Raw genomic sequence first — 14,939 nt, 5'->3', positions numbered from 1 at the left:
TGAGACCAACTGTACTTCTGCTTGAGTCCCAGGGATGCAAGGGGTGAATGTACATCTGCCAGGTGGGGCCTGAGCCAGGTGTGTGTGGGTCCAGTCGGAAGGTTAAAATTTAAAAAATAGTTGATTCACCTTTTTGCTGAACGTGATCTTTTTTGAAAAATTTTTATATTTTATTTTATATTTTAGAGAGAGAGCGCGCGCGCGAGTGCAAGTAGGGGAGGTGCAGAGAGACGGAGACAGGATCTGAAGCAGGCTCCAGGCTCTGAGCTGTCAGCACAGAGCCCGATGCAGGGCTCGAACTCACGAGCAGTGAGATCATGGACCTGAGCCGAAGTCAAATGCTTAACCAACTGAGCCACCCAGGCACCCTTCTTGCTGAATGTGATCTTAAGCTACATGTGGAATAAAGCTAATTCTGCTCTTGCCTTGGAAGAACAATATTTATTTTTATTTCTGCAAAGCAGTGTTTCATTCAACAAACAAGAAAAAATATTTTTTTAAATTCAAGTTAGTTAACATACAATGTAGTCTTGGGTTCAGGAGTGGAACCCAGTGACTCATCTCTTACATATAACACCCAGTGCTCATCCCAAAAAGTACCCTCCTTAATGCCCATCACTCATTTAACCCATCCCCCACCCACCTTCCCTCCAGCAGCCCCCAGTTTGTTCTCTGTATTTAAGATACATGCCATTAAGCATGGCAATGATCTCTAAAAATACGAAAAAATGCAGAAAAATCTGAAGAAGCAATAATAGCCACCTGGATTCTCAACTTCAGCATTTATCACCGACATATATGTTTCCAGACTCCTTTTAAGCATATTTACAAATAAAACTAGGATGTTATTTTTACTTTTTTTACCTTAATTTTTTTATAAGCCAACTTTTTAAAGGTATAATTTATATATAATAAAGTGCACCTAACTATAGTATACAGTTTGATGAGATTTGCCAATCATATATACTCAAGTAACCACCACGGCACTCACGGTATAGAACTTTCTATCATCCCTCAAATTCCCCAGTGCCTCATTTGCAGGAAATCCTCCCCACCCCTGACCCAAGACTCAGGCAACCATCAACCTTTTGCCACTTCTAGAATCTCCTATAAATGAAATCATGCAGTATGAACTCTTCCACTTAGAATAACATTATTTATATTTATCCTTGTTGCAGATATCGAAGTTCATTCCTATTTGTTAAATAGTATTGCATTGTATGAATAAAGGACATGAAAATAATATTCATCTACTGATAGGAATTTGGCTTGTCTCCAGTTTTGGGCTATTATGAATAAAGCTGCTATGAACATTCATGTATGAATTTTCTTGTGGACATATGTTTTCATTTATTTTAGATAAATACCTAGGTGTTGGATCGCTGGATAAATAGTGTGGCAATGTTTAACCTCATGAAAAAGCTACCCAACTGTTTTGTGACTGTTTTGCCACCAGCCATGTCTGAGATTTCCAGTTGCCGCACGTCCTTGGGAACGCTTGATATGGTACATCTTTTTTATTTTTAGCCATTCTAGCAGCTATAGAGTGGTAGCTCATTGTGTTTTCATTTTTTTTTTTTTGTTTCATTTAAAAGTCCAGCAATACTACTTGTGTCTTACTTGGGAGAGACTTCAAACTTTGAGTCTGCCCTGGTTCAGTTTCAGACTTACTATGTAGGTCATTCTTTGCTCTGGTTGGAATTGGCCTCCTAAGAACTAACTCTTTTAACTCCCAGGACAAAACCACAGCCAGAGCATGAGTGTGCCAACAGTACAAAATTGCCAAGAGGCCAGTAGGTCTGCATTGAGCAGTTGTGATTCAGAGCATCTGATTCTTCTATTGCTTATGATATGGCTTCCCGGATGGGTGAGAGCAGGGTAGTGATTTCTTTGAATTACTGACAAATCCCTGCCTTTCTTAGCTGCCCACAGAGGTCCTCATTCATTTATCAATAAATATTAATTGTAAACTGCCTATGTATCAAACTTTGTTCTGGGTGCTGGATATATATCAGTGAATACACAAAATCCTTGCCCTTTGGTACTTATATAACGTCAAGGGAGATGAAAGCTATAATAATAAAGTAGAGGGGCACCTGGGTGGCTCAGTCAGTTGAGCTTCTGACTTGGCTCAGATCATGATGCCATGGTTTGTGAGTTCAAGCCCTGCATCAGGCTCTCTGCTCTCAGCACAGAGTCAGCTTTGGATCCTCTGTCCCCCTGCCTGCCCCTCCCCTCTCCCCACTCATGCATGCTCTCTCTTTTTCTCTCTCTGAAAAATAAATAAACTTTAAAAAAAGAACAAAGTAGAAATGTGTAGATTGTTAAAAGATCTGCTAATTTCACTTAGCAGGGAAGGATTCTTTGGGAGGACATTATGGCATAACAGGTGATGCCACATTAAGTTTCTCACCTGAGAGAGTTTATGAGGGACTTGTGGGAGGAAGGGCATCTCCATGTGAATTGCATTGCTGGCTTAGCTGAGGAAGACGAAATGCATAGAGACAAACTGGAAAGGTGGAGATCAGGATCTTGGGGACTCCTTCTCTGCCTTACCCACTGCAAGACTGTTGTCCAAAAAGTCTTCTTTTCCAATTGCCTGAGAGCTACATCTCAAGAATGACACTTCTTGTTCCTAATATTCCACTTTCAACCACTAGATTCTATAGATTCTACCTCCATAAAACCTCTCATATTGCTCCAGTCCCATGGCACTGCCCAGTTCAGGTTGTCACCAGGAAACTTTTGAGTAACTGCTCCAGAACGCTGATGGTCTCCTGGGCTCCAGACTTGCCCTCCTTCTCCAATACCTTTGCCATAGCCAGAGATGCCTTTCCAAAGAGCAAACTTGGTCAAGTTGTTCCCTTGTTTAAAATACCCCCATGTCAGTATAAAATCCAACTACTTGTCGTGGTCTGCGAGGGCTTTCATGGTAGAGTGCTAGTAACCCTTTTAGTACCATTGTTGTTCCTTCCTGTCCCCTGAACCTTCCATCCTGGCTGTGGAACAATTTACTGCTCCCCAAATGTATCATGCTTTTGATCAGCCTTGTCTAATTTCCCAAAAATCTTGTGGGTGTTTCTCCCGGGTGCCCCCATAGGACCAGTGCAGCCATCTGCCATAGCACTTGTACATATACTGTACCATAATTGCTATGGATGGATCTGTCTCTCTCCTAAACTCGGACTCCTTGAGGCAGGAATTGCAACTCATTCTTTTTGTAGCCCTCTCACAGAGCCTGATGATGGCTGAATCGAATGGATGAATAAAAGGGAAATTGAGTGAGTAATTGCATAAATTAATGAATGAAGGGAGAGATGATGAATGGATGACATGATGGTTCAGCTTTTCTAAAGGAGAGCCTGGATTTTGCATTAATGTTGAAAATGCGTTGTGGAGCTGGGCCTTTACTGAACAAGGATGTCAGGCCTTGGTGTTTAGAAACCTAAGATTCTTGGGGTGCTTGGTGGCTTAGTCAGTTAAGCATGCGACTCTTGATTTTGGCTCAGGTCATGATCTCACGGTTCATGAGATCAAGCCCTACTTGGGATTCTTTTTCTCTCCCTCTCTCTCTGCCCCTCCCCTGCTTGTTCTCTCTCTCTCTCTCTCTCTCTCAAAATACATAAATAAACATTAAAAAAAGAAACCTAGGGCTTGTTTCTCATCTTATGTCTGTCTCAGGTAGTAGCATTGACACACTTTGAGAAAGCATCTGTATTCTTTGCTTTTGTTCACAATGTCTTTGCAAAAGATCTCTGGCCTTTCCTCTTTATCCTTTGGGTTTTGGAAGTGTCTTTCTTTTAGGAGCTATTAAATCACCAAAAGCAAGAGAGATTCTGGAGGGCCACTGAATGCTTGAGGTATAAGTGGGTGGGAGGAAAACAGGGAGGAGAAGCATAGAGGCAAGATCAAGTACTTTCTGGAGACAAGTAGAGCCAGTGGTCTGGGACAGGACCATTCATAGAACAGGACGGAGGGCAGCACAGTTGGCTGAGCCTATGACATGCAGCTTTGACAAAGTCTTTTGAGAAAGGTCAGACCAAACAGAATGGTGAGGAGGAAGGAGAGCATCCCTAGATTAGGGGGCAAGCTGAGTGGGATCTTTAGCAAGTGACTTAAGCTTTCCAATTTCAACCACCTTTCCTTTTCTTTACCTATAATGGGAAGAGACAAGTTCTTATCTTGGGGGATTGCTGATGGTTTTAAATGAGACCATTTATGCAAAGCATAGTCATTTAAGATCCAGCCCAGACATCCCTTCTCCCACAGAGCTCACCACTGCTCTCCTCTACTAATCCCTGTATGTCTATTGTTGACCTTACCATGGCACTGCAATGAGTTTGCCTGCATGCTTGTCTGCCCACCAGAGAATGAGATATGTGGGAAGGAGTGAGTAGGTCCTATTCATGTGGACATCCCTAATGGCTCCCCCTCTCCCCACGGCTTGGTACAGAGGACTAGAAGATGGATAAATTATAAGTTCCTCTCTTCTTCCCCTGTTCCTGCCACTCAGAAACACAGATCATTCGGTTTGAAGGCCACGATGCTTATGCCAAGATGATCTGTTGCGCCGAAGATTCCAAATTTAGCAAGTCAATAAACAAACAGCTTCTTTATGGGTAGATAAACAACTTCCAGATCAACAAACCTTGGCATAATAAGATGTTCCTCTGAAAACCGGCCCAAACAGCAATGAGGAAAAGACGCAGGGTCTCCAAACAGCACATGCCAGTGAGTTGGTATAAAAGTGAGGGCTTGGGAGAGCTGTCCCAGTCAGGCAGCACCCTTCTCAGCACTCACAAGGAGCAGAGGCACCACCACCATGTCTGGAAACTGCTGTTCTAGGAAATGCCCATCTGTGCCAGGCGTCTCTCTCTGCTCCACTGAGGTGAGCTGTGGAGGGCCTGTCTGCTTGCCCAGTTCCTGCCGGAGCCAGACATGGCAACTGGTGACCTGCCAAGATAGCTGTGGGTCATCTAGCTGTGGCCCACAGTGCTGTCAGCCCGCCTGTTCTGTGAGCAGCTGTGCCCAGCCTGTGTGCTGTGAGGCCACCATCTGTGAGCCCGCCTGTTCTGTGAGTAGCTGTGCCCAGCCTGTGTGCTGTGAGGCCACCATCTGTGAGCCCGCCTGTGCCCAGCCTGTGTGCTGTGAGGCCACCATCTGTGAGCCGGCCTGTGCCCAGCCTGTGTGCTGTGAGGCCACCATCTGTGAGCCGGCCTGTGCCCAGCCCGTGTGCTGTGAGGCCACCATCTGTGAGCCTGCCTGTTCTGTGAGTAGCTGTGCCCAGCCTGTGTGCTGTGAGGCCACCATCTGTGAGCCTGCCTGTGCCCAGCCTGTGTGCTGTGAGGCCACCATCTGTGAGCCCGCCTGTTCTGTGAGTAGCTGTGCCCAGCCTGTGTGCTATGAGGCCACCATCTGTGAGCCCGCCTGTGCCCAGCCTGTGTGCTGTGAGGCCACCATTTGTGAGCCTTCCTGTCCTGTGAGCAGCTGTGCCCAGACTGTGTGCTGTGAGGCCCATTCCTGCCAGCCGGTCCTCTGTGTACCCACTCCCTGCCAGTCCATCATCTGTGATCCCAGCTGCTGCCAGCCAGTCATCTGTGAGCCCAGCTGCTGTTCAGCTGTCTGCACTGTGCCTAGTTCCTGCCAACCAGTGGTCTGTGAGCCTGTCTGTCGGCCGGTGTGCCCCACGCCTAGCTGCTGTCCATCTGTCTGCTCTGTGGCTAATAGCTGTCAGGCTATCTGCTGTGACTCCAGTCCTTGTGAGCCATCTTGCTCAGAGCCCAGCAACTGCCAGCCAGCTCGCTGTGTGGCCCTGGTCTGTGAGCCTGTGTGCCTTCGCCCTGTCTGCTGTGTCCCAAGCCCTTGTGAGCCGCCTTGTGTCTCGAGCACTTGCCAAGAGCCCTCTTGTTGTGTCTCCAGCATCTGCCAACCCATCTGCTCTGAGCCCAGCCCCTGCTCAGCAAGTATCTGTGCACCTAGTCCATGCCAACCTACTTGCTACGTAGTCAAGCGCTGTCGGTCTGTCTGCTGTGAGCCCGTATCCTGCCCATCTACCTCCTGCCAACCTCTCTGCTGCCGCCCAGGGTCTTCTGCATCTGCCATCTGCCAGCCAACTTTCTCTAGGACTTTCTACATACCCAGCTCCTGCAAACAGCCTTGCTCTCCTTCGGTTCCTTACCGCCCAATCTGTCGTCCAATCTGTCGCCCAATCTGCTCTGGACACATTACTTACAGGCAGCCATATGTGACATCCATCTCCTATCGCCCTGCCTGTTACCGCCCATGCCACTCCATCCTGCGCCGACCAGCCTGTGTCACTTCACTGTCTTACCGTCCGGTCTGCTCCCGCCTGCCTTGTGCTGACTCCTGTAAACGAGATTGCAAAAAGTCCACTTCCAGCCAACCAGATTGCACTGACTCAACGACCTGCAAGGCTGAGGTCTCAGATTCCAGTCCCTGCCAGCCCACTGAGGCCAAACCCACCAGCCCAACCACCCGTGAGGCTGAAGCCAGCCTGCCTACTGCCACCAAGCCTGCCGACCGCTGATCTGGCCTCAGCCCACCAATTCCTGCAAAGCAAACCTCCAGTTGGAGAGAAACCTCGACTGCCCTCCCCAAAGCTCACAACGACTTAGAATCTTTCTTCACCATCACTCACCATCTTCTTACACTTCAAAAAACTCACCAGAAATTTCAGTATCCTAATGGTCCAAATGCAGGCCCCCTGGGCACTGAGAGGGGGATCATCCTGAGCTCCTGCCCGCTGCTGCCATCAATCTGAGAAGAGCTGCTTCACCACATTATCTGGAGTCTCTTTCCCAGCGTTAGGTTTTTTTCTGTCCTCATGCCTGTGTTCCCTTGCTGGGTGTGCTCATGTTCCTTGGGGACTTTTTCCATGAGAAAAAGATATTTCACTGTCCAATAAAGTGGCTGAGTTGAAGTGGCATGTTATTCTCATTGTGCTGTTGTTAATATTCATATTCTCATCAGCTAACTTATTTTGACAGCAACTTCATCCACTCATCCATCCATCCTTCCAACACGCTTCATTAGACAGCTGTTGGCTGGGGACTGTGGTAGGCTGTAGGACTGAGAAGTCAGCCTTTGCTCTAAGGGAGCTCATTGTTGGAGTGGGGATGGGGAGAGACAGATAGGCAGAGAGACAATTACTACATTCTGTTGTGCTAAGTACTGGGACAGAGGCAAGCACAGGGCAGTCTGAACTCAGCAGGGTACGGGGAGAGAGAGGAAAGAACTCTTGGGGAATGTGAAATTGAAGCTGGGTCTTTCAGCACAAATAAGAATGGACCAGTTCAAAATCAGAAAGGAAGAGCTTTCCAGGCAGAGGAAACATATACACGAATGGGGCTTGTGAGCACACTGTTCATTACTGAGGCTTGGGCAGAGGTGTGCTTAGAGGCATGGTGAGCTCTAAGGTCAGTTAAGTAGACAGTAGTGACCTGAACCCATCGGGCCTTGTAATCTATACAGAGGCATTTTCGTTTGGTGCACGGTTGACATGAAGGCACTGGCGGGGGGCGGGGTGCAGATGTAGAGCAGTGACATGAAGAACACTTGGTTTTGGAATGTCCCTCTGGCCTTGGTGTAGAGAAATTAATGGAGGAGCATGGACTTGGATATAGGGAAACTGGGGAGCAAGCCAGTTGACTTTGGGGTTCACAGTGGAATGAAAAGTGGGAGGTCACATGTACAATAAGAAAGACAGCCTGGGTTTTTTTTGTGCAAGAGCTTTATTTATATTCTCCTAGTCTCTGTAAGGCACAATCCTTGTGTAAACTTCATACACAGCCTCTTACAATCTTAAGGACAGAGTCTCTTCGGAGTAGTCTCTTAGGGCACAGAATGAGGGGCTATGTCTAGTCCTCAAGGTGCATCTTGGGCTAACCTAAGCACAAGAGGGGGTAGAGCAGGGTTTCTGAACTTCAGTGCTATTGACATTTTGGGCTAAATAATTCTTCCTTGTGGGCATCATTCTTTAACATTGTAAGATATTAAGCAGCATCTCTGGACTTCACCAACTAAATGCTGGTAGCATCCCCTGAGTGTGGCAACCAAAAATGTCTCCAGACATTGGCAAACACCCCTGGGGATGAGGGGCAAAAATCATCTCTGTTTGAGAACTTCTGGGTGAGACAGCAGCAGAGGGAGAATCTCAAAGGTGGAACTTATCCTGCATGTTGCTGTCAAGGGTACTGTCTCGTCAGCCTATTGAGATTTATCTCCATCTCCTTCCAGAGTCAAGAGAGGAGTTGGCCAGGGCTTTAAAATCTCTGTCCCAAGCACAGACCCAGTGTTTCATGCAAATCATAGCAGTTCTGTGAAATAAGATGCTTTTCTCTCTATTTTACAAGATGAAGAATATGAGTGACAAACAATCCAAGGGCCCATCAACAGAGACAAGAACATTGTGGTGTATTCACTCAATAAATACTATGCTGCAATGAAAACTAGACAATGGCCATATGTAAAACAGGGGTGAACCTGACCAGTGTAGAGTTGATACAAACAAGCCTCCAGACCACATATATATATTTAAAGCTGAAAAACAACACACACACATACATGCACACACACATGTATGAGTATACACACATGTATACATGTGCACATGTATACACACTTACACATATATACCATATGTATATTCACAGGGGAATGCTAAACACAAAATTCAGGACAGTCACAGCTAGAAAGTAACATACAGGAGTAACATACAACATAAATGCATGTAACATACAAATAACATACAGAACATACGGTTCAGTCCAAAGTTTGTGTTTTTTATACATCACCATGTCTCTTGCTGTGATCACAACAGCCCTTGGTGATACATTCGATGTCTTTAGTGCCTTGCCATAGCAAAGTGAAAGGTCTCCCTATTGAGAGATACCTTTTTTTCATCTTTATTGAGGTATAACTGACAAAATTCCAAGATATTTAAAGTGTACATTGTGATGATTTGATACACACATATATTGTGAAAAGAATCCTCCTATCTAATCAACTAACACATCCATCACCTCATATTTCTGGGGATGTGAGAACATTTAAGTTCTCTTAGCAAATTTCGATTATGTAATACAGTGTTATTAACTAGAGTCACTATGTTATATATTAGATCCTCAGACCTTATTCATCTTATAGCTGAAAGTTTGTACCTTGTACCAACCTATTGAGAAGTTTCTTTTTTTTTTTTTTTAAGTTTTTTTTTTTTCAACGTTTATTTATTTTTGGGACAGAGAGAGACAGAGCATGAACAGGGGAGGGGCAGAGAGAGAGGGAGACACAGAGAGAGGGAAACAGGCTCCAGGCTCTGAGCCATCAGCCCAGAGCCCGACGCGGGGCTGGAACTCACGGACCGCGAGATCGTGACCTGGCTGAAGTCGGACGCTTAACCGACTGCGCCACCCAGGCGCCCCTTGAGAAGTTTCTTTAGGAGAAAAAAAGGCAAGAGCAGAATCAGAGAAAGATGGATGTTAAAATCGATTACTTTAAAAACAATAAAAGTGGTATGAATGAGCACAGGACATTGGTACCTTTTTCAGAGCGAAGTTGGCATGGCTTCTCAAATACATTCATGTTCCCATTATCTGATCTATTTGGTAAGACCAGAAGTATTTCTCCTGAAAGATGGAGAGCTTTGGGATGTAGACCTTCAGGAATAAAACAGAGCAGTGATCTTTGCAGTTTGCAAGGTGCCAAAATGATTAGTGATGAGTTGGATGGCAAAAGGAGTAATCGGGGCTGTAACACAAAAAGCAATGGTTAAAAAAAAGGCATTTTAATGACAAAGGTGAGGATTTCCCAGATCATGATCTCATGGTTCATGAATTTGAGCCCTGTGTCAGGCTCTGTGCTGATAGTGGGGAGCCTGCTTGGGATTTTCTCTCTCCCTCTCTCTCTTCCCCTCTCCCACTTGCTCTCTCAAAATAAATAATAAATAGACTTAAAAAAAGAGTAAAAATAACTTGAGCAACAGCAATGCAGTTAGTTGGTAAACTCTTGGTACTTTGCACCCTTGGGTAATGAGTCATCTTGTCCCGTGGAATGCGTTAGTAGCAGAGCCCAAAAATGAGACTCTACCCTATTGGGATCCCAAGGCCATGATCTTTCTATTCTGTCATGAATTTCTGGTGTGACCAGGTCAGGACAGGGAATGATGTGGGTTGCTGAAGTTGGCCAGTAATGCAGAACCTTGACAAATCTAGAAAAAGACGGGAAGAATCAGTACAACCAGCACCTCATAAGTCCCTCTTGGAAGAGGCTGATTTAATCCTTGGGAAAATACTTCGCAGTTATTAAAATTTCCAAATTAAAAGAATGTCTTTGGGTGTATGGATAAGTGGAGGTAAGTATTCATACCAGTTTAATCTAGTTGATGACTCTAGTCACTAACGGGCAAATGGTCCCCAGCATGGGGCCTGGCCACCTGCCCACTAGCCAGTGCACTGTTGTACTAAGGTCAGTCTTCAATCACTATATCACAGTCTTTCTCCTCCACTCCAAAGTCAGGAGGTCTAATAGGTGATTACAATCCGAGGTTTGGGGGTCAGTCCCAACTAGGTTTGGATCTTGTTTCAACCTCTTATTACTTGCATAATTTGGAGAAATAGGATTTAAACTCTCTGAGTTAGTTTTGCTACCTCTAAGATAGCAGTGGGAATTGCAGCTACTAATGAGGACCATTGCAAAGACTCAATGAAAAATGCACTCAAGGGCTTGGTATATAGTAAGTATGCTATAAATGGAATGGAAGCCATTAGTATTAGTATTAGTATTAGTATTAGTATTAGTATTACTAATAAAGTTGGGTTTCAGGAAAGCCAAATGGGAAGGTTCTAGAAAGAGGTGGAGACACTGAAGTGTCCTTGGGATGTACTGCCTGGTTCACCATCTCAGACATCGCCCTGTTTCAATTGGGTCAAGGCTTCATTTCCTGATTGTCTAAATGGTGCAGAACTGCATTCCTGGTGGAAGAGCAGGTTGCTTTGGCTGGGCTGAGGCCTTCTGATGAGAGGTTAGCACAGGGAAAGGTCCACTTCAGGGAGGCTGGAGAGCAACCTGTAAAAAAGACAGCTCATTCCAGAGCAGGAGCAGCATCAACGAATCCAAACTCGGCAGAGAAAACTCTCAACTCAACAGACAAGTTTTTAAACTGGGGACAATATCTTCCAGGCTCCCGAAGCCTACTAATCAGATGTTTGTATACAATTGAGTAGAAACAATAACAAGGAAAGATGCTCTAAGTCATACCAACACCCCTGAAGAGCTATAAAAGCCCCTATGAGAGATATCTTTCACACCCAGGTATACTGAGTTTGCAACTCCCTAGCGAGCTTCACATCAGCACCATGGTGGACAGCTGCTGCCCCGGAACCACCACGGCCATTCCATCTGTGCCCTCCTTCACGTGCTCAAATGGTGGCAGTTTCCAAAATGGTATCTGTTTGCCTAGTTCCTGCCGGAGCAGAACTTGGCAGCTGGTCACCTGCCAAGAAAACTGTCAGCCATCCAGCAGTACACCAAGTGGCTGTGAACCTGCTTGCTGCCAACCTACCTGTCTTCCGGCAACTTCTTGTGTTGGTTTTGCCTGCCAACCCATTTGCTCCCACACAGCCTGCTATGAATCTGGAACTGGTCAGTCTCCTTATTTGGAACCCTCCTGCTTGGAACCCACCAGTTGTCAGGCAAATTGCTGTGAAGCCATCCTCGACCAGCAAAACTCCTGCCAAGAACCTATCCTTGTGTCCAGATCAGCCTGTGGCCAATCGGTCTTCTGTGACGCTAGGTCCCAACAGCCATCCTGCTCTGAGGTAAATTCCTGTGCTGAAAATTCTTGCCCACCAACCATCTGTGCAGCCAGTCCATGTCAGCTAACTTGCTGTCAACCAGGTTCATGTCAACACATCAATGGTGAAGATCAGACCTGCAAATTAACTTATTACCAACCCATCTGCTACATTTTCAAGACTTGCCCATCGGTTCCCTGCATGCCTGTTCCCTGCCAGCCATCAACTTGTGTGTTCAGTTCTTGCAATCCTACATGCTATGCATCGTCCCCTTGCTGGTCGCTTTGCTGCCAACCAGCTCCTTCCATATCTTTCATCTGCCAGCCAGTGGTTAACTGCCAGCCTCCATGTTCTGTAAAGAACCCTTGTAAACCAGTTTCCTGTGGCACCGTGCTTTCAAGCCAACCAACTTGGGATGGATCCACTTCCTGCAACCAAGGTGGCTGCACACCCCCTTCCTGCCAACCAGCTTGCTGTGTAACAGGTTTAGGCAAATCATCTGGTGGTGGGTGCAATGGTCTCCAACCAACTGCCCCAAGTGTCTGCAAAGCCAGCACCTGCTCGCCAACTTCCTGCCAACCCAGCCATGAGTCCAACGTCTGTAAGACAGCACCTTGCTGATGGAGCACCCTTCACAGCTCCTTTGAGGTCTGCCACTATCTACAAGTGCATAGCCACCCTATGGTGCCCTCTTCCTGCTGAGCACAAATGCTATCTGTGGGCTAACTTCATTCTGAGTCCAGCCCCACATTCTCTCCAGGTGCTGATGAGGGGACTTGTTCAGCCACTAAGAGATCCTTCTTTACCAAGGAGGACATTTCAGCAGGCATGGTCCTCTCTATGGCTCACATTTCCTCATGTTGTCAATTCATTTCACCTCAGCAAAGCCTTCTCTCCAGTATTTCTTTTCTCTCTCTCTCTCTCTCTCTCTCTCTCTCTTTTGTTTTGATGTAGCCAGGTCTTTAAAAAGACTCCTTTGCTGCCAACTGCTAATAAAAATGTGAGTGGTGGAGCATAATGAATAAAACTCTCAGAATGCTTTCATTCCTTTCAGTACACCTCTTCATAGATTTCCTTCAGGTCACATTTGAACACGATGACCTTGGGTCCTCTAAGTTAATGGTTCCCCTTGGTCTGCAAGGGTGGCTGGTGTCTGCAATTATAGATGCTCAATCTAGAAGGGAGAAAGGGCAAATAATCCCCTGGCTTCCAACCTTTATACCACCAAAAGCTCTTTTGAGTTGAGTGGCCTTCGTTTCCCCACAGTGAACAGACTTGGGAAGCCAAAGACAGAAATGGTCCAGGGAAGCCACGGGTTAAAATAAACATAGGTTTGGGGCAACGAGAATAGCTAAGGGTTAATTCACTTAAAACTGGTTTTAATGATCATTCACCTAATGGCCAATTTAATAAAATGTAAAATTAGAAATTTTTTGTTGTTTGTTTGCTTATGTCTTTGACATTTTAAGAGACAGTTTTAATAACAGTCTAAGATAACATCTGAGTGAGTATTCCTCGTATGTAATTATCAAATCTAAACATTTGAAAAATGGTTGGACTGGTTTTCTTTTGGAGAAAGATTACAAGGAGGTTTGCAGAGCGTATCTGTGGCAATGATGTAAAATCCTTCTCCGAGGGGATCTGGCTTCCCCTTTCATCAAAGGCTCTGGGTCTGTGAAATGATTTAGGTCTGAAACTCAAAACATTCCTACACGGGTCCATGAAGGAACACATGTGAAGATGCTCACTGTGACATTTCTGTGATCATATAGATTTTAAAAGATTTTGAAGGAATCTGTGTCCACTACTGGGAGGGTGGGTAGGCAGCAAGCAGTGATTCCTTCCATGAGGTATTTCTTGGTCTGATTCTCCAGAGAAGCAGAACCAGTAGGATAGATACAAAGAGATGTAATAAGAGGAATTTTCTCACATGATTTTGGAGGCTGGTATGTCCAAATCTGTAGTATGGATCTGCAGGCTTGAGATCAAGGAGAGCCGACAGTGGAAAGAAGTTTGAAGGCTTTTTGGTGGAGAATATACTCCAAACAGAATAAAATAGCTGCCTGTAGGAAGATAATGGGGCATAAGGAGAACAGGAGTTAAATTAATTTGTATATAAGTACGTAAAGAAAAAATAGGACCAAGGCTTTGCAAGGACAAAAAATGATAATGTGCCATAAGGAATATAATTAACTCAGTTATTTGCAACTGAAGTCCAAAAAGGAAATTAAAAACAGGAAGAAGAGAGGGACCTTGATACTGCAAAAGAATTACCATAGATGGAATGTCTTCTAGAAATGACATTTTAATGCATAGCCCATTTAAATCCTCTCTCCCACATCTTCCATGGAGATTTCAGTGATGCCAGAAGAAGCAGGAGGCTCTGGAAAGCGTGATGCATCTTACCTCAGTCCTGGACAGAATTGTCAACAATATTTCTTACACTGTAAGTTTAAGAAATCACATCTCCTTAAACAATTTGCTTACTAATACCAGAATTCTTGACATAGCTGGAATTTCAAATTTCATTTTGCAATAGTTTTTGACCCAGCTAAATATGTGTTATTCTCTTTATCTTTCCAATTGTGGATTTCTCTGTTGTACTGGCAAGTGTTTTACACTGGCCACCTGCCAACAGGCAAACTGCACGTTTTCAACACCGCAAGTGTAAAAGGTGTCTTGGGAAATGGTGTATCTATTCCTATACTTGGTAACAGTTTAAATGACTGAGCATTTATTAGATCCTTTTAGGTTTGCTAGAACTTGTCCATAAAACATCTGAACCTCTTATTATAAACAATGTTCTGCAGAGCCTGAACATGCTTATAACTAAATCTTTATTTTCATTTATGTCCCAGATAGGGGAGCAAAATACAGGGAAGTCTTGAGAAAAATATTACAGACAACCACCACTCAGACATTTTCTTATATCTACTTTGGATCTTCCCCCCAAAAAACCCCACAATTGAAATAAGACATTTTTGAGAAAGTTGAAGTCCTTTTTGTACCCTTCTCCAGCTCCAAAACATTTACATTTGTCCCTACTCAGATACAACCTTGTGTACACTTTGAGTTATGTAAAGATAACTCAATGTAAAGATATGTAAAGATAAAACAATGTAAAGATAA

General features: G+C 44.8%; 2 protein-coding genes across 3 annotated transcripts; both read left to right on the top strand.

The window, feature by feature from the left end:
• Window positions 1–4,784: 4,784 nt before the first annotated feature.
• LOC123603686 (keratin-associated protein 16-1) lies at window positions 4,785–6,940 on the top strand. Of its 2 annotated transcripts, XM_045488833.1 has the most exons (2): window positions 4,785–5,302; window positions 5,348–6,940. In XM_045488833.1, the coding sequence occupies exons 1-2, from the start codon at window positions 4,823–4,825 to the stop codon at window positions 6,545–6,547; spliced, it is 1,680 nt and encodes a 559-aa protein (XP_045344789.1). In that variant the 5' UTR covers window positions 4,785–4,822; the 3' UTR covers window positions 6,548–6,940. The 2 variants fall into 2 exon arrangements, with proteins under 2 accessions (XP_045344789.1, XP_045344788.1); XM_045488832.1 differs by having other exon boundaries at window positions 4,785–6,940.
• A 4,399-nt stretch (window positions 6,941–11,339) lies between these two features.
• Window positions 11,340–13,242, top strand: KRTAP29-1 (keratin associated like protein 29-1). The gene has a single exon (XM_045491005.1). The coding sequence runs from the start codon at window positions 11,373–11,375 to the stop codon at window positions 12,429–12,431; it is 1,059 nt and encodes a 352-aa protein (XP_045346961.1). The 5' UTR covers window positions 11,340–11,372; the 3' UTR covers window positions 12,432–13,242.
• The last annotated feature ends 1,697 nt before the right edge of the window (window positions 13,243–14,939 follow it).

The sequence above is a fragment of the Leopardus geoffroyi genome, chromosome E1 (assembly GCF_018350155.1).
Source record: "Leopardus geoffroyi isolate Oge1 chromosome E1, O.geoffroyi_Oge1_pat1.0, whole genome shotgun sequence".
Lineage (NCBI taxonomy): Eukaryota > Metazoa > Chordata > Mammalia > Carnivora > Felidae > Leopardus > Leopardus geoffroyi.
This window is presented reverse-complemented; position numbering and strand designations above follow the sequence as displayed.

Excerpts from the sequence above, each read along its gene's own strand:
- LOC123603686 (XM_045488832.1), top strand. The coding sequence starts at position 4,823 with ATGTCTGGAAACTGCTGTTCTAGGAAATGCCCATCTGTGCCAGGCGTC.
- KRTAP29-1 (XM_045491005.1), top strand. The coding sequence starts at position 11,373 with ATGGTGGACAGCTGCTGCCCCGGAACCACCACGGCCATTCCATCTGTG.